The 18,222-nt window shown below is 46.3% G+C and overlaps 1 protein-coding gene across 1 annotated transcript; it reads right to left on the reverse strand.

Moving 5' to 3' along the window:
• Positions 1-3,288: 3,288 nt before the first annotated feature.
• On the reverse strand, positions 3,289-16,597 carry LOC116954181 (tumor necrosis factor receptor superfamily member 16-like). Its single transcript, XM_032974674.2, has 8 exons — positions 16,191-16,597; positions 14,186-14,288; positions 13,937-14,065; positions 11,102-11,245; positions 10,801-10,885; positions 8,869-8,939; positions 7,383-7,468; positions 3,289-4,375 (listed from the first exon to the last, which is right to left on the reverse strand). The coding sequence occupies exons 1-8, from the start codon at positions 16,215-16,217 to the stop codon at positions 4,340-4,342; spliced, it is 681 nt and encodes a 226-aa protein (XP_032830565.2). The 5' UTR covers positions 16,218-16,597; the 3' UTR covers positions 3,289-4,339.
• Between the last annotated feature and the right edge of the window lie 1,625 nt (positions 16,598-18,222).

The raw sequence follows: 18,222 nt of genomic DNA on the forward strand, positions 1-18,222 counted from the left end.
CACTGCAAACATAGGAACACTCTTAAAACTACTTCTGTTCTATTGTCTACGGTAACATTACAAAAAGCAACGCTTGCCGTTTTAAAAGTGTTACACGAAAGTTTTGGTAAGGGGCCGTCCATAAATGACGTCACGCGATTTTGTACGATTTTTTTACTCCCCCCCCCCCCCTTCGTCGTCACACGGCGTCACAAAAAGTCAGACCCCCCCCTGAAATATGACGTCACAAAGCTCTGCGCACCCCCCCGCAAAACCACATTTCCATTTTGAAAATAAAACATGCTTCAAATCGCTTTAAACCATTGTCATTGTAGTGCGTATTTAATGTGGCGCTGCACCCTGATGTTGTAGGAGAAAACATTTATTAAAAAAGTCTATTTAATTAAGTAGAACGTGATGTCTATATTTATTTAAAGTTGCGCATTTTGATGTGACGTCACATTTCTCAAACCCCACCCCTCCCATCGTCACACATCGTCACAAATGTCTGACCCCCCCCCCCCCCAGGTGCGTGACGTCATTTATGGAAGGCCCCAAAGCCTGCAGTCTCGAGAGAAGACCTAAACAGGGCGAATGTCGTCTTGGCTCAGCGAGTGCAGTGATTCATATTCTTGGTTCTTTCGGTAAAGTCACGTTGGAGGAGAAACAATAAAATAATAAAGTATATTGTTTTATATATATATATTTTCTTTATTATTTTATTGTTTCCCTTCAACGTGACTTTACCGAAAGAACCGAGAATATGTGGGGGGGGGGGGGGGTTGGTCATCCCGGGTGCGGGAGTTTCTGTGTACCGTCGCTTGTTGACTGAGGCCGTTCATGGCCCTTTTGTATGTCAGCAGCAGCAGCAATACTTCAGATGTATAGCTTGGGGTGCTCTGATACGTGCATTGTGTTTGGTTGTAGGGCAATCAGTTTCAAAGACAATGCATAATGTCAGAACAAGTACGTGTGGTTAATGCATACTTGATCCGCACGTGTATGCATGTTGGACTTCTTTCGCACCGTACGATTCTAGCCACGCGAATCGGAGGTGCGGGAGAAAGACAAACTAAACAGAAAAGCAGTTTTAAAGAACACGGGTTTTCAATCGATGTAAAAATGGAAGGAAGAGCGTTCCAGACGGCCGCAGAGATTATTATGAGTATCACGTTTGTTTGCATGTTCACCACCGGCACGTGCGCTTAATGCAGACTTGATTACTTGAAAAAGGTTCATGTTTGGTGTTTGAACTTCTTAACGCCCCCTGTTTTATTGCCAGAAAGGGTAAAACCTATGCTTATTTTTCCATACTTGAGTGAAACTGTGTTGATATGATGTTCACATCCTATCGCTCTAATCACTCGAATGCCACTTCATAATAGAGGCGGGGGGGGGGGGGGTAGGGGGGAGGTTTGGGTTAGATCGCATAAATGTGTCGTTTAACCCGCCACCACCCGACACAGCCAATTAGTAAGGTTTGTCACGTCAACAAAAACATGCCAATTAGTTACAAGTTCAGCACACCGGCGTGTTGTAGCGTAAACCCACAATATTTACAATTCGAGTACAGAAGCATTTGAATATTGACGCGATCTAACCCAAAAACAACCTCTTATGGATATTGTCCGCGGAAGCCTACGTGTTAAATGGCACGCTACTTGTTTGTGAAAGCGTCCTTTCCTTTCACGTCAAAGCTGTGTAAATGCCCACATTGGCCTCTATACATTTTTAGAATTCGTTTGACAAAAAATGTCGTTTTTTAGCTTGCCTGGAATTCGGTACAAAAATTTTTAACAAAGAAACTAAATGACAGGCATTTTTTTAAAAAAAAACACGTGGGCAGAACTAGCAGCATATTTTGTCCATGAAACCATGCTTTAAAACATTCATCGGGTAAAGATTGCGTGTCATTTCAACTGTACGGCTCTTGTTCTAAGCCGGATGGTGGATCTCCCACAGCTTTTTTTTTCATTGACATTTAAATTTACGGGGTTTTTTTTTTACATTCAAATAAAATGCGCACACGCATCTCACTCTTCAGGTATAAAAAAAAGAAAATCAGCTTGTCAGCACGCAATCGATATCTGTTGCTGGCAGGGAAGCAGGAAAGAATTCCTCAGTAACAGTACCGTCTTTTCTGGTGATCATCATGGTCTCTTAAGTGGCGGGAAGTAAAACCCTGTTCTTTTTGGAATATTCCTGTTAATAATTTTACTGTTAAATAAATCAACTCCCCCCCCCACCGTACATTTTACATCGTGGGATCGTGAAGAATGGGCAGCGGTTTGGGGAGGCCTTCGCTAAGCAGTGGTTTGACCATGGCTGAAGATGATGACCCCCGTTTTTTCCATTCCCGTTAACATGCCTGAACCAGTGGTGTCCGTTGAATACACTGTATTGCTTTTGTCGTATTCAACAATAGAACTCACAGACACCACCTTGTCCAAAGACCGCAACGCAGAAGATCCCCGGGGGTTTGCTCTTTCCCGAAGCTCATGGTCCACCCTAAACCGCATCCACTGCACAAACCGTGGCAACAGATGCGGATACCCTGATGATGCACGAATGAAAAATGTTAAACTCTTCGGTGTGCGACTGTGGTCATCAGGAACCGAACGTACAGCGTGTAACGACGCAATTGCCCTATCCGAACATACAAAAGGGGACATCACCCCGCGATACACTACTCTGCTGCTCCTGATGCGGTTATCTGGTGCTTGACGCACCTGAACGTGAAATGGAAGTCGTTGCTCTACATCCACATCAGCCGTACGAAAGAAGAATACGTTTTATTGTGGAGCCGAGTTCATCCACGGGAGTGACAGGACAATCCTGGAGTAGTAAGACGCATTTCAACATGTTATGTTTTCACTGTATATAAACTCGCTGAATTGACAACTTAAATGCCAACACACCTGGCAGCCGCGTATGCCAGGTGTGTCACAAACAATCTTGATTTGAAGCTTTCGTGACTGCAGGAATCCATGCTCTTTGGTTCTTTCGGTGAAGTCACGTGGTAGGTATAAAATAGAATAAATCACGACGTTTCGGGCGCAACACAAGCGTCCGTCATCAGGTGCGAAAGCATGGTCCTGCTGCTGAGGCAGACTGTTTTAAAAGGTTTTGCCTTTGCCTAAAAGGTTTTGCCTTTTAAAACAGTCTGCATCAGCAGCAGACCAAGCTTTCCCACCTGATGACGGACGCTTGTGTTGCGCCCGAAACATCGTGATTTATTTTATTTTATACCTACGTGACTTTACCGAAAGAGCCAAAGAGTATGTCACGTACATTCTTTGACACGTCAGAATCAGAACCAGAATCTTTATTTATCCTGGTAGAAATATGACGAGCTATGAAGCATGGATGGGTCGGAAAGTTACAACAAACAATCCACAAATTGTTCAGAGCGCAAAGTATAGGAAAGGAAAGTAAATTACCAAAAAATAACGACGAAAAATAAAGTACAAGTTCAAACTGCGTAAGTACACCAATTCCCAAGTTTGGACAAGGCACCAAAAAAGACAGCAAGAACAGTCCCAGACGACACCAAGACAACAGCACAGTCCCTCAATAAAATTGCACGTTAAAATCTAACTATCGATACATGGGTAAGGATTAACGTCACAAATTACATTTGCAAATGCGGTTGTAGCCAACATTAATCTTTTTTTCAAGTAGTATATAGTAGTGTACAGTAGTTTATAGTAATATATTAGTGTATAGCAATATAGTAGTATATAGTAATATAGTAGTGTACAGTAGTATATCGTAATATAGTAGTGTATATCAATGTAGTAGTATATAGTAATATAGTAGTGTACAGTAGTATATAGTAATATAGTAGTGTACTGTAGTATATAGTAATATAGTAGTGTGTAGCAATATAGTAGTATATAGTAATATAGTAGTGTACAGTAGTATATAGTAATATAGTAGCAATATAGTCGTGTATGTTTAATGTATATCTACACTCGTAGAGGTGAACCCCAACTTACGCCAATCCGTGTTTATGCGGGGGTACACGGAGTGTGGATTTTTCTCCGGGTCCTCCGGTTTTTCCCTCCACATCCAGAATCCACGTCACGAGCTTTAGAGTATTTGGCTGCTATGCATGTCCACGTGATGAAACGCCATTTGGTTGAGCTGTCATTTGTGGCCAGGTCGCTTCCGAAAAAAGGGCCATACAGCTCAGTGGGCCTTACCTGGTAAAATTAAAAAACATCGTTTTTGTTTGTTGAGTACGGTGAGATGGCGGAGAGAGCGGAGATAGCCTCTTCTCGTCACGTTAGTCCCCATTCCCCAGCCTCTCACCGTTGGACGAATGGTCCGACCTTTGACCTCCAACCAGGGATTGGTTTTAACAGCGTTTCTTTACTTCGATGTGCAGCGGATCCTGTAGGAAAAGGGAGAACAACAACAACAAAAACACGTATTTAATAGGTGTAAAAAATTAATTATGTACATTGGGATAATCTTGATTTGAAGTTTTCGTGACTGCAGGAATCCATACTCTTTGGTTCTTTCGGTAAATTCACGTAGGTATAAAATGAAATAAATAAAATCACGACGTTTTGGGCGCGACACAAGCGCCCGTCATCAGGTGGAAACAACCACAGCAAGAAAACAATTGCTGAAGTGGGTAGCCCACTTACCTACGTGACTTTACCGAAAGAACCAAAGAGTATACATTGGGATACTTTGAAACGCGTATTGTATAACAATGAGAATGACATATTCTTGGTTCTTTCGGTAAAGTCACGTAGAAGGGAAATAATAAAATAATAAAAATAAAACAATAAATGATGACGTTCCCATTGCAACACAAGCAATCATCATCAGGTGTGAAATACGACAGCAAGAAAATGTCTTGATCGAAACGTGGTGAGAATTTGATTGTTTACATTTTATTATTTCATTATTTCCCTTATACGTGACTTTACCGAAAGAACCAAGAATATGAATCCCTGCAGTCACGAAAGCTTTAAATCGAAATTAGAATGACTGTTACTGTTTTGGTATTGACACTGGGGACACTGGTGATGCAAATTTACAGTAGATATTATTATTACTGAGGATCTGACAGCTAGACTAAGGTACCTTTATGATTCTCATGGTTAAGTGATGATGTCTGAAGCTCGCACAGCCAGACTAAGACACTTTTAGGTTGAATGTTAACAGTAACTGGGAATCACTTAGCTATAAATAAAGCAGGCGTCACACAATACTGTTGCTAATCCACTCGAAAACAAATGCCGTATTTAAGAAACTGGCCCATGAAGCCCTCTAAATAACGTTTCACGGTAGTAGCATTAAAATTGATTAAACAAACAGCGGTTAAGTTACCCCTTTCTTACCACATGCCGTAACGTCATTCACATAAAGGCTACGCCCCAGTAAGCATGCAACTTTGGGACGAAATGCGTAGAAAATCTGTTCACAGCAACTTCATGGCTTCTGCACAGGGTAAAGATCAACCGTGGCACTTGGTGTGTTCCGTGGTGGCTCTTCGTATCTGTCCCTTGCAGCAACGACTACTTGCGTCGTAGGGCGGGTGATCCATTCACAGATACCCCGCGAAACTAATGTGTAGACATCAGGGAACATTTGAATTCCACGTCTCTGAATGTCTCCAAATGAAAATTCGTGACTCTTAGGCAATGTTGTTGTTTTACCACTCTCCCGATCCACATTGTCCAACAAAGCAAGTGAGATGCCCTTAGAGTCACCCATGTCCTGTGGTTTTGCCGAGCATCGGAGCGCTGCATGCAGAGTACGTATGTTGAACTTCTTTTGCACCGTACGTAACCAACTGTGCTAATCGGGGGTGCATGCCGTGTAGGCCCCGAAGTGAAACACCCGGTGGGGTCACGTGAGGTGACGAATTGCCTCGCGTAGCCAACCTCACGCGGCACGAGGAGCAGTGTGCTGCGGGGTGTCTGTAAATGGATGAACTGGTACATCGCAATTCTGACCGACCGCCAAGAATGTATTTTAGGAAAGGGGCCGTCTATAAATTAACTGGAGCTATAAAAGACATTGCTATCGATGCCAAGTGTGCATGCTCGTCACAATGATTTTTTTAAACATCTGGAGTCCTCAAATTTGGCAAAGAGCAACTTCACATAAGCAGTAGAGATGTATGTACTTTTATTTTTACATTATGAGACCTCCTTTGCCAGTAACAAGATATAGTAATAGGTTTTACCCTTTTAACTGGCACAAAAACTGACACCTTTATTCAAGGCATCATGTTTGCAATAACCACAACACAAGCAGTCAAAATGCAAACAAAAGAGACAACTCTGATAATAATATGCACTGTCCTTGAATTTGATTGTACGCCTTTTGGCGTCTTCTGATCCAACACCAGTGGAGACTAGGCTCTAAGAAAAGCCGTCTCGGGTGTGGACCAATCAAATTCAAGGACAGTGCATATTATTATCAGAGTTGTCTCTTTTGTTTGCATTTTGACTGCTTGTGTTGTGGTTATTGCAAACATGATGCCTTGAATAAAGGTGTCAGTTTTTTGTGCCAGTTAAAAGGGTAAAACCTATTACTATATGTACTGTATGTTGAACTTCTTTCACGCCGTACGCAGCAAAAACCGTGCTAATCGTAGGTGTGGGAAACACGCGCTGCCTGACCACCGGGACTCAAGCCCGGACCGAAGGGAGGAATGGCATCGTCGTTGTTGATGGGTTAACAACGGTGACGTGTGGTCAGGGGAGGCAGGGGAGGCAGAGCCTCACCTGTCATACTCCAATGAAAATAGCTGTTACGAAAAGTAAAATCAAATACATATTCAGATTTTTCCACCGATCTGTGTTGTAAATGCCACCGCTGTACGATCCCAATAATTTTTATAGTCAAAATCGCCAAACTTGCGGAGCTCCGCTGCAAATACAGGAAGAGACGAGAGGTGAGGCAGCGACGAGCTCAGCCTCCCCTCTGATTGCGCAACCCCTCAGTAACTGGATGGAGCGCGGGCAATAAGCGCGTGCCTGTTACTATCTCAGTACGTCACCAATGTCATGTTTGTGGACCCCTTAATGTCATGTCCTCGCCTTCCATACTCCAGGTAACTTATTTCACGTATGTGTATAAAGATATTTAGGCTCGCTGGTCTCGTTATGAAACTGCAATGAAAAAGCACCAGGGGAGGCAGCTATCACATCTGCCTCACTGAGGGGGGCGTGTTAGACACGTCCCCCTCAGTGAGGACACGCCCCCTCAACGAGGCCACGCCCCCTTAGTGAGGCCACGCCCCCCCCTCAGTGTGTGAATCTGACACGAGCCAGTGCCTCTCCAGCCATTGACCTCACCACACGTCACAGGTTAACAATGAATGTGTGTGACAGGGCATGAATCGAGAACTGCATGAAACGTCGCGTCTGTCTTACCACACTGAAATGGTGTTTTTTCAAGCAGCATATAGATATGAATATGATTGCTATCATCATCAATATGACGAAATTGATGAAAATGCCTACAGGAAAAAACACACAAACATCGGATGCAGTTTATGAGTATATATATTTTAGCTATTACAGACAACACAGCAACGAAAACAGGCGTGTACAGCTGATGCTGCTGCTGCATCTGGAGTAAACCAAAATCATATTGAACGGGCATCTCTCGTGAGCCCCCATAGTACCCTCCGACGAGAACTCAGAAAACCCCAATCTCTCCCATGTCAATCCACACGGTTTACCCGTATTACTGTACACGGGGAATTGAGTAAAAACATTTTTTTATGTTTATTCGTTTGTGTTTCTCCCTTGTGATGGGACTTTGTAGGATGAACGTTGAGACTTATATGGGGCACGGGGTGACCAATAAGGTCTCAATTGGTCTGCAATAAGGTAGGGCACTGATAAGGGGTTGACAGGTATTTAGTAGTGTAGTGTATAGTGTAGTGTATATGATGAACGTTGAGATTTATATGGGGCACGGGGTGACGCAATAAGGTCTCAATTAGTCTGTAATAAGGCAGGGCACTGATACGGGGTTGACAGGTATTTAGTAGTGTAGTGTATAGTGTAGTGTATATGATGAACGTTGAGATTTATATGGGGCACGGGGTGACGCAATAAGGTCTCAATTGGTCTGCAATAAGGTAGGGCACTGAGAAGGGGTTGACAGGTATTTAGTAGTGTAGTGTATAGTGTAGTGTATATGATGAACGTTGAGATTCATATGGGGCACGGGGTGACGCAATAAGGTCTCAATTAGTCTGTAATAAGGCAGGGCACTGATACGGGGTTGACAGGTATTTAGTAGTGTAGTGTATAGTGTAGTGTATGTGATGAACGTTGAGATTTATATGGGGCACGGGGTGACGCAATAAGGTCTCAATTAGTCTGTAATAAGGCAGGGCACTGATACGGGGTTGACAGGCGTGCCAATCAGTGGCCGCACGGGCGGTGTACGGGTACAGAATAACACAAACATCAACAGAGTCTCGAGCAAAGCCGGCGGTTGTTGACGAAACGGGCTGCGGTGGCTTCTCCAACGCCGCCGTCGAGCGTCTGCTCTGAAGGACAGAGACGCTGCCCCAAGACGTCGCGAGGCTGCTACCCTCTGGGTTCGTGTCGCTTAGGGCAGCGGTGACGATGATCGGCGTCGTCGTTCACTACTGTACGTTTACAGATATACGGGAGTTTCCGCGATATATGCCGAAGTTAGGATGTAATAATATTCGCGATAATCGCATCGCATCGTCTGTTTCTTTTCTTCTTCTTCTCAAAACATTGTCGTACCGCGATTGTCGTTGGTTCTATTGTATTCATCTCGAATGCAGCATTTTACTTGCTGACAAAATATCTTGTTTCACAGCACTCAACCGAAGTTGTAAATAAATCTCTCTCATTCATGAAAGTCACTCACCGTCGTACGTCCCGCACTTTGTGTCACTCGCCGCCGTGCAAGCTGCCAACATCTTTTCACCGTTGTTACACCTTCACACAAACGCACACGTCGTTCGGTTGCAACTTCAGAGCAACTCCGCACAAGGGCGCGTTCCGGCTACGGCGATTTGTGTTGACATCCCGAGGCCGCGTGCCAAGCTGCACACCGGCAACGCTCGCAGTGGGAAAAAAAAAGCTGTCCAAGACGCTTGTGCCAGGCTAAGCGCGCTTTAAGGCCACGTGAAGTGTCCAACTGCCGCTGGCAAGAGGTCACGGGACAGACCCAGGTGCCGTGCGTTAGTGACCGAAAGGACTGGCCGATGCACCACCTGTGCCCCCTACTGTGCTAACTTGCTGTGCTTTAGCCGCCCAGCGCTCCGCTCGTTGTTGTGAGCGTCGCTCCTCCGTTGTTGTTGGAGGGCGACTGCCTCCAACTGCCCAGTAGCGTCCCTTCACGAGCCTCCTCCACAGAGACCGATCTTGACACCGCTGGTGCCAGTTATCGCAAGTCCACTCGGCTCCACATCTTCCTTTACCACATCACTCCATCTCTTCTCCAGTCCATGCCGAACCGATTAGCCCCCTCTATCCAGCCGAACAAAAGCTGTTTAGGCATGTGGTGGCTGGGCATGCGGGCTCCATGACCCAGCCAATGCAGCGTTTCCTGCCGGAGGAGCTCACCGATGGGATTTTGTCTAGATTTTTCAAGGATTTGTGAGCGCCTCACACAATACAGCCTGGTTAAACCCAACATTGATCGTAGGTAGGCCAGCCTAAATCTATTTAACCGGTGAAGATGTTCCATTAGGGGGGGTCTACGTTTTGCAAGCATAAATAAGGGAGGGAATGCCCGTGGCCAAGAAGACCCGCAACTTCGTGTGGAGCGACAGACCAGGTAACTTCCACACAGGTTACGCAGCCGATTAAAAGATAATGCCGCTCAACTGATTCGGAGTGAGACCTCTGTTGACAAACCAGAGCTGGTCATAAGCACACTGCTCAGGTATGAAAAACTCCCCACTCTCCCCACAACTGCCCCATCGCCAATGGGCAATTGAGGGGGTGAGTGTTCGATGGCACAGAATACCAAGGCAGGTGCTTAGTTTTGGTGAACAAGACACACTCGTTCACCGACATGCACAATGCAATCGCACACACAGATACACTGGTACATGCACGAAGACAAAGATCCCCCGTATAGCCTTAACAGACTTGGAGCAAGTCAGTTTAACATGTAGGCTTTCGCGACCAATATCATCCATAAAATAGGTTTTTGAGTTAGATCGTGTAAATAGTTACGCATAAATATTTACACAAGCTAACCAAAACATCCTATATTATGTTGGAGCAAGAGGGGGTCGGTGGCTAGCACCACGCCCAGCTGCCTTTGTCTCCCAAGTGGAAATGTTTACACTCTGCACCAGGTACTCATTTGAGGCTGAGTCGACCTAGGGAGGGCCAAGGACCGGTTCAAAAAAATTGTCAATGATGTTGGCCGTGAGCATGGACCGAACTCGGATCGTGGGGTTTCGTAGTGCAGCACGCAAACCACTAAACTGCAACACACTCCCCCCTCACACTGACACCCTCTCACGCACACTCTTCACCGGCGCCTTAAGGCTCCCGACTGGCTAGACGAAATTGTATTGAGCATATTCAGGTGTGTTGATGTCACAAGCAATGCCCACGGCATTGGCCCTACCCCGGCCCCAAGCCAAATGTAGGTATCTTGCGAGACCGGCGGTAGCACCGTTTGCGTTTGGCTTGGCTCGGTAATATGCCAGTGGAAAACCACCCGTACTGTCATGGCCCTGTGATGGCCCGGCTCAGCTGTATCAATTGCAGTCCCACAAGAGTGCAATTTCCCCGCTTTACAGATGTGTTGTGGAAGCCACGGAGACGGCAGACTTACCCAGTGCACGGAGAGCAAACTCCTCTGCCGTTGCTGTAGGTTCCTTCATTACATGGGGTACACGTTGTAGGTCTACCAATTTTACCTGCAGTCCAGATACAGTAATGGACATCGTTTTGGCGTTCTCCCATTGCGCAAAGCACACTCGTCTCCATCTAAGACGTTCGCAGTAGAAAACTCATCGCCGACGGTATCCTGTATGCAGCAGTTACTTTTCGTTTTTATCGTCATGGGTTCATAAATACGACGCATGTATGTTCACTGATGAATTGTATAGCCATGGAATTCCATGGAAACGCACATTCTCTTGTCAACTCTTCTCCAGCAGGACAGTTATTGCAGCAGATCTCGATCCCTCCGTCGTGAAATTCGTGAGTGCCATCTTCACAAGCACACTCCCGATTACTTGTCGGTGTACAGGGCTTCACCTCTGTCTTATTAATTTCTTGTTGAAAAAAAAAGCAGCACATTGATCACAATCGCACACAGTTTCAACGATTTTACACATCTGTACACATGTAACATCGGCTCAATCCTCCAGTGCATCACGTGACTTCTGTGTGGCCACCCCCACTCTGAACCCCACCCCTCTCCCCCCACGACCGCCCACTGTGAAAACAGACGCCGCTCCTCTGTGCAGCTCACTTCTCTTTGCTCCGTGCATTATAATCATCATCGCCATCTCATCACCAACATCATGGCCAGGTCATTCCTTCTACACCTCCTCCTCTCTTCCTGCTGAACATCTTCAGCCGTGCCCTCCTCTTTGTCCGTCTCGGGGACTTCTGTCCGAGCCTCCCTTCCCTCCCACCACTCCTCTCTCTTTTCCAACTCATAGACTCCTTGACCCAAGGGTGGCAGTACCGTATGCAATAATGGTACTGTGCTAGAATTTTGGGTACTTAAGTACGTTACGATATTATGGTACAATACTTTTTCATCAAGGTATGAAAGTACGGTATTTGTTTTCGTAAGCTTTTCATACCAACTCAGGTCATCAATGAATACAAATCCATTAATTTCTGATAATCATTCTACTCTCTTATCTTTAGAGGCGGATGTAATAACTTAACACACCAGTTATCAAAAGCTAAAATAGCAGGCAAGATTCATTTTTCAAACTGCAACTTACCATGAATAATGGATGACATTAATAAGTGTTTATAATCAATATTTCGAAAAGTCAAACATATTTACGGAAGAAATGTTTTTTTTTTAAAGTGTAAGGAGCTTTTTATAAAATAAATTATTTAAACAAAACGATATAATAGAAGCTTGCTAATCATCTATACTTTACTTTCTAAGCTTTTTTTTTCTGAGCTACAATATAGGGTAGAAAATTACGGTACATACTGCCACCCTTGCCTTGACCCCACTCCTCTTCATGTATTGTGGCCACAGATAACAACAGTTGTACCACAACACAAACTTTGCTGTAAATGTGTAATAATATAGCGCTGACTGTTGGACAGCAGTAGTAACTGCAGGTGGGCACTTAGCGCGCACGCCGCTGAGCATAAACGCGGTGTGTGTGTGCCGGCAGGGCGGAGGAACTGGGACAAGGGTCATGGTAGACCTCGTGTGGAAGCCCCTGGAACCCTCTAGAGCAGGGGCGGGGAACGTCCGGTCCGCGGGCCGTATCAGCCCCACGAAATCATTTGGTCTCTGGCCCTGCCAAGGCAACCGCAGGCGGGACTCGAAAGTCAATACATCTAGGAGCAAACCTGGAAAAGCAGTTGCGAGTCGCAACAACATCATCAATACCGGCTAACATCATCACACGCCTCGCCAAAGAGAAGCAGTTCCAGCCATCACATTAGGGGTGAGTTAATTAAATGTTTGACCAAATATAACGGGCTAATTTTTAAGTTGATAATTTTGTATGGCCCCGCGAATGATGTTCTAAATATCCAAATGGCCCTTGGCAGAAAAAAAGGTTCCCCACCCCTGCTCTAAAGGGTTCGAGAAGGGAGGCGCAGCTTGCGCGGAGCCATGCCGCGCCGAGGGGAATAAAAGCAGCGGAGAGCGAGAGCTCCGGGCTGCCGGTTCTGGGGTTGGACTCGTCTCGTCGTCGCTGTCATTGTCACCGCTGCCCTCGTCGCTGCCGCCTTCGGCCGATCATTGCGCGGCCGGACAGTAGTCGGCTGTCCCGGTCAACGCCATCGGTGCAACGCGGACAGGGTCATGTCTGGGACAGGTCGCGCAGCAGCGGGGTCGTGTGCGAGAGAGAGAGGGGGCCCGAGTGGTGGCGCGAGCTCGGCAACAACAACAACGAATAAAGAGGGCAGAGCGGTGCCTCCTGCTACCACCTCGTCTCCAGCTGACTGTGCGTGCGTCGCACGCCATCCCCACGCACAGACGACACGACAAATGTACTCAGTATTTTGTATAAATATAAAGTTCCTTACCTGGTCAACGTCACTTTTCTTGAGTAACTCTTTCTAGCTTTGCGATGCTTCAAAAAAGAAGAAGTGTACCTTTCCTGACGTGATGTGTTTACGGGTAACCCTCACCGTGATGAAACTGTTGTTTTTAAAAGTTACGACCACCGTGCGGCTGACTCTCGCGAGGTGACCGCACAAAAACTGTACGATGCAAAAGTGTTCCTCCGCGGAGTTTGTAAACCTGAAATGATTTGTAGCGGCAAAGTAGCGCGTGTCAGTTGAGCAGTCACATTCCTGCGATGGATGTCTTTCCAGTGAAGCATAAAACACCACGACATGGGTTATGCAGGCAGCACGATTAGTACTGTGGGTCATTGACACACAGGGACGCCAATACTGGGTCGCTTGGTGCTCAATTGGGTGTTTGTTTTTGAAAGCCCGCGTTCAAATGCCATGAAGGCAATGCAATGGCTGGACGCTTCTCAAATAAAACATCCTGTTGTCGCACGTCATATTCATTGTTTGTGTGACAGAATAAAATAAAATAAATCCGGCTGACTGCCAGGCAGCGTACAAACAATTACTCTCAGGGGCGCTGTGGACCAGAGGTCAGAGGTCAGTTGAAGGGATCTCATTGGTATCCCCGTGGTATCTACTTCCTTGCACTGCGCTGGATTGACATTAATCTCGGGATAAAACTGGAGGCGGAGAGATTGTTTTTGTAACCAGGGTATGTGCATTGGAGAGCTCACCTTCATTGCAAAAGTCACATGGCTTGCACTGACCAGCTGTACTGTACGTGTCACTGTAAGATCCCTCGGTGCAATTCTCACACGTGGATGCTTTTGATCCTTCTGAGCACTTCTCCGTCATGAAGAAACCTGGCGCACCACAGCGAGACACTCGAATTGACCGCAATGCAGATGTGAAAACAAGGACCGTTGACAGAGGAGTGTGCCCAGCGCCGAATGAATGTGAAGTGGGGAAGTGAAATGGTTTACCCGGTGGGCATTTCTCACAACATCGACCGTGGATTTCATACTCCGTGGTGTCATTGCACTTCGCTTCCGTGAGGACACACACAGCGATTAGGATGCACACCACCTGAATCACATGCATGTCCACACAAAAAACACACAAAGACAAAGATTCCCCGTAGAGCCTGAACAGACTGTTGGGGCAAGTGCTGTTATCGAGCACCTATGAAGGCCAGAACGGCACACGAGGGGGTGGGTGGCCAGCACTACGCCCGGCCGCCTTCGTCTCTCCAGTAGCGATGTTTTACGCACCCCACCAGGTACTCATTTAAGACTGAGTCGACCTAGGAGAGGCCCAGGACCGATTCAGATAATCATCACTTATGTTGGCCGTGAGCGGAAATTGAACTCAGGACGCCAGGTTCGTAGTGATGCCCGCTAACTGCTACACCACTACTAGTGGGCTTTACTAGGTAGCGGTGTTGCAGTTACTAGGTCAAGCCCACTAGTAGTAGTACTACTACTAGGTAAAGCCCACTTTACTAGGTAAAGCCCACTAGTAGTAGTACTAGGTAAAGCCCACTAGTAGTGGTGTAGCAGTTACTAGGTAAAGCCCACTACTAGTAGTACTAGGTAAAGCCCACTTTACTAGGTAAAGCCCACTAGTAGTAGTACTAGGTAAAGCCCACTTTACTAGGTAAAGCCCACTAGTAGTAGTACTAGGTAAAGCCCACTTTACTAGGTAAAGCCCAATGAGGTATTAACTTGTTTTTCAGAAGAGACCTGGCCACGAATGAAAGCTCAACAAAGTGGCCCATCGTGTGGACATTGAGAGCCATCAAATACTCTAAACGCGTGTTTCTAAATGTTGAGGGGGAAAACCGGAGGACCCGGAGAGGAAAAAGACACCTGACAACGGGGAGAGAGACACGCAAACTCCAAACGTACAGGCGCCAGGGTCGGGATCGAACCCTCGAACCTCGGGCATACGAGGCGAGGAACGTAACGCTACACCACCGAGAAATATGTAAACTATTATCGCTGACAAAGCCGAGGGTGAAAAACGACCAATTGATGTGCTTTATCATCAGCGATGATATTGTCCATTGCTGAACAATGACCCCTTGTACCGCTGTCCTCGACGTATGAACAAGCAGTTATACGTCCGGTGGGCCGGTCTTTGGTGGGGGAAATTTCACATGTGGCCAGAGTAAAAAAAATATTTCTATCTTTTACGACTTCCGATGTGTACGCTTCGTTGTTTATTATAAGGCTCCTTTGATGTCATCAAGTGGGGCCCGGGGACTGCCCTGTCAGGGCACCAGTCCGGGTCAAGTCCCCGGTGGGCTGGTTCCATTCCGAGGGCCGGTTTTTGGTGGGTATTGAAATGTGATTTTTTTTGTATTAAAACATTTCATTATCTCTAAGGTGTACGCTTCATTGCGTATTCACGCTCTAACCCAAAAACCTGTATTATGAATAATACGCACTTAAATGACTACGCCCTCTTAACTAAACTAAAATTAGAAGATTACTCTCGAGTGCAAGTAACACCTTCAGTAACGTGGACGTGGCTCTCAAAAGCAAACGCGATTTTCACGTTTATCGCGAAAATAGATCCACAGCTGCAAGTGGCTGCCTTGGGTGCCGGCGGTGCCCGAGACATCGGAGATCTCTCGACCATTGTTACAAAACATATCATGGGGGGTAGGTTCGATCCCGACCCTGACGAGAACTCTGTCTACAGCGTATGTGGCGTCTGCATGTTCTATCCCCCCCCCCCCCCCTTCACACATTTATAAACAACAACAACGCGTTTAGATTATTCGGCTGCCAACGATGCATTGCCCACGTATAAGTGACGATGATTTAAGCCACTTCGATGGTGGGCCTATCAATCGCGTGTGAGGGCCACGTCGCCTGTGACGAAAGGTCTCGTGTATACTGCATACATATAGCTCGGTAGAATTTGATAAGGGGCAACAACAAAAAATACAAGCTTAGTTGAGAAAAAAAACATTCCACTTACCAGGAGCGAATTGGGCGCGCCGGACATTTGTTGAGGCCGATCGTTTCAACTCTCAAGATTCAACCAACGACGAAGGCGGCGTTGTTCGCCTTCTTAACAGCAGCTTTTATCAACCGGTTGTTACGATGCAACGTGTAAACACCTTCTCGCTCAGGGTAGTGGGGGGGGGGAGATACGCCCAGCGCCCGTCAAAGTTGTAAAAAAAGAGTTATTCTGCTTGTGCGACGTGTGGATGGCATGCTTCACGGAAGTTGGGTCTAAAACTGCAGCGTTTTAAGGTACTACCCGGGAGGTAACAGAACAACACGCTCGTCAATAACGATAATTTTATTTTTTATAGAGAGTCATTCATTGCAATTGCATGCCACAACGCTGCAATATTTATATTAGCCAGAAACAACCCCCCCTCCCTCCACCCCCCCACTTACTTGTGAAATAAAAAAAACTAAAAAGATGAATGAATAAATAACGAGAGAGACAGGCAAATGCACGTAACATTTCAACTTGTCTCCTTTTCGACCCAGAATCGTTGACGATACATAAGATCGGCGGAAACGGTGATTTTGTTGACATTCCATTGGAAATCCAGTCGCCTAGGGGCTTGTGCCGCTAATTAGTGGCGCTGGTGGAGCGTCTGTGTTGGGAAGCAATGGTGGGACACGTGGCAGCGTTGACGTTCACTGTTCAAACTCAAACGCTGTGGCCAGTCCCTTACACAGACGGTACAGAAACAACCCCATCACTGACTTAGCAAATAAAAAAAAACAGACGAAGAAATAAATAACGAGAGAGAAAAACAAATACACGTGACGGGAAAATGATAATGGCAGAGAAAAAAAATATAAATAAACCCGTTAGGTCTCCATACCCCAGACCACAATCCCAACATTTCGCCGGATCCAGGGGTGCTTGAAAATTTGTTTAAAAACATTTTGAAGCACATTTTAAACAGGAGAAGCAGACAACGCATCGAGCAATCTTCCTTCTTTTCAGTGCTATTGTGGCCTTTACTAATGTGCTATGATGGAGGGCCATGACCCGAAACGTCACCTAGATATTTAAAAAAATGTAAGACCACACACACACACAGGGCTCCCAAAGCCGTCACCATCTTCCGTGATCCAACAACCAATAATCAACACCCGCCACAAAGTGACGGTGACGTCACCACGGCGCCTGTGCCAGGCTAGGTGCACTTTGCGGCTACGCGAGGTGTCGAAGGCTCGCTGACAGGTGGAGGTCACGGGACAGACCCAGCAGGTGCCATGGGTTGGCTGACTGAGATGACCGATAGATGCACCACCACCTGTGCCCCCTACTGTGCAAACGAACAAGCACACACAAACACATGCAGCCAAGCGTGTAACTGTGGTCCTTCCCCAGCACCTCCGATAAGCACGGTTGGCTACGTACGGTGCGAAAGAAGTTCAACGTACACACGCGGATGACTGTCACGATAAGACACGTGAGCGTCAAAAGCGGTCCACAATTTTGCTTGCATTAAACCGATTCTGCTGGAAAGAAAAAAAGCATCGCTGTGCTAAGGGGCCGTCCATAAATGACGTCACGCGTTTTGACCCCCCCCCTCGTCACACAGCGTCACAAAAAGTCCAATATGACGTCACAAATCTCTGCCCCACCCCCTCCCTCCCCAAAACCATATTTCCATTTTTTAAATAAAACTTTGCTTCAAATCGCTTTAAACTTTGTCATTGTAGTGCGTATTTAATGTGGCGCTGCACTCTGATGTTGTAGGATAAAACATTTATCAAAAAGTCTATTTAATTAAGCGGAACGTGTTGTCTATATTTATTTAAAGTTGCGCATTTTGATGCGACGTCACATTTCTCCCCCCCCCACCTCGTCACACATCGTCACAAATGTCTGACCCCCCCCCTCCCTCCCCCCCTAGGTGCGTAACGTCATTCATGGACGGCCCCTAACTTGTATTTAATTCGCCCGGCCACACACTTGGGGTGATCTTTGCCTTTGCGATTGGGGCCAACTAAAAACCCAGGAACTCCGTGCCCCT

The sequence above is a fragment of the Petromyzon marinus genome, chromosome 54, assembly GCF_048934315.1.
Source record: "Petromyzon marinus isolate PM22_M1 ecotype Great Lakes invasive population chromosome 54, UKy_Petmar_22M1.pri1.0, whole genome shotgun sequence".
NCBI classification, from domain to species: Eukaryota; Metazoa; Chordata; class Hyperoartia; order Petromyzontiformes; family Petromyzontidae; genus Petromyzon; species Petromyzon marinus.

What these genes read in the sequence shown, in the direction of transcription:
- LOC116954181 (XM_032974674.2), bottom strand. Translation starts at nt 16,217, where the DNA reads ATGTCCGGCGCGCCCAATTCGCTCCTG. An exon ending in AGAAGAGTTGACAAGAGAAT is followed by an intron (nt 10,886 to 11,101) that starts GTGCGTTTCCAT and finishes TCTGGACTGCAG; the next exon opens with GTAAAATTGGTAGACCTACA. An exon ending in AAAGTGCGGGACGTACGACG is followed by an intron (nt 7,469 to 8,868) that starts GTGAGTGACTTT and finishes TTTTTCCTGTAG; the next exon opens with GCATTTTCATCAATTTCGTC.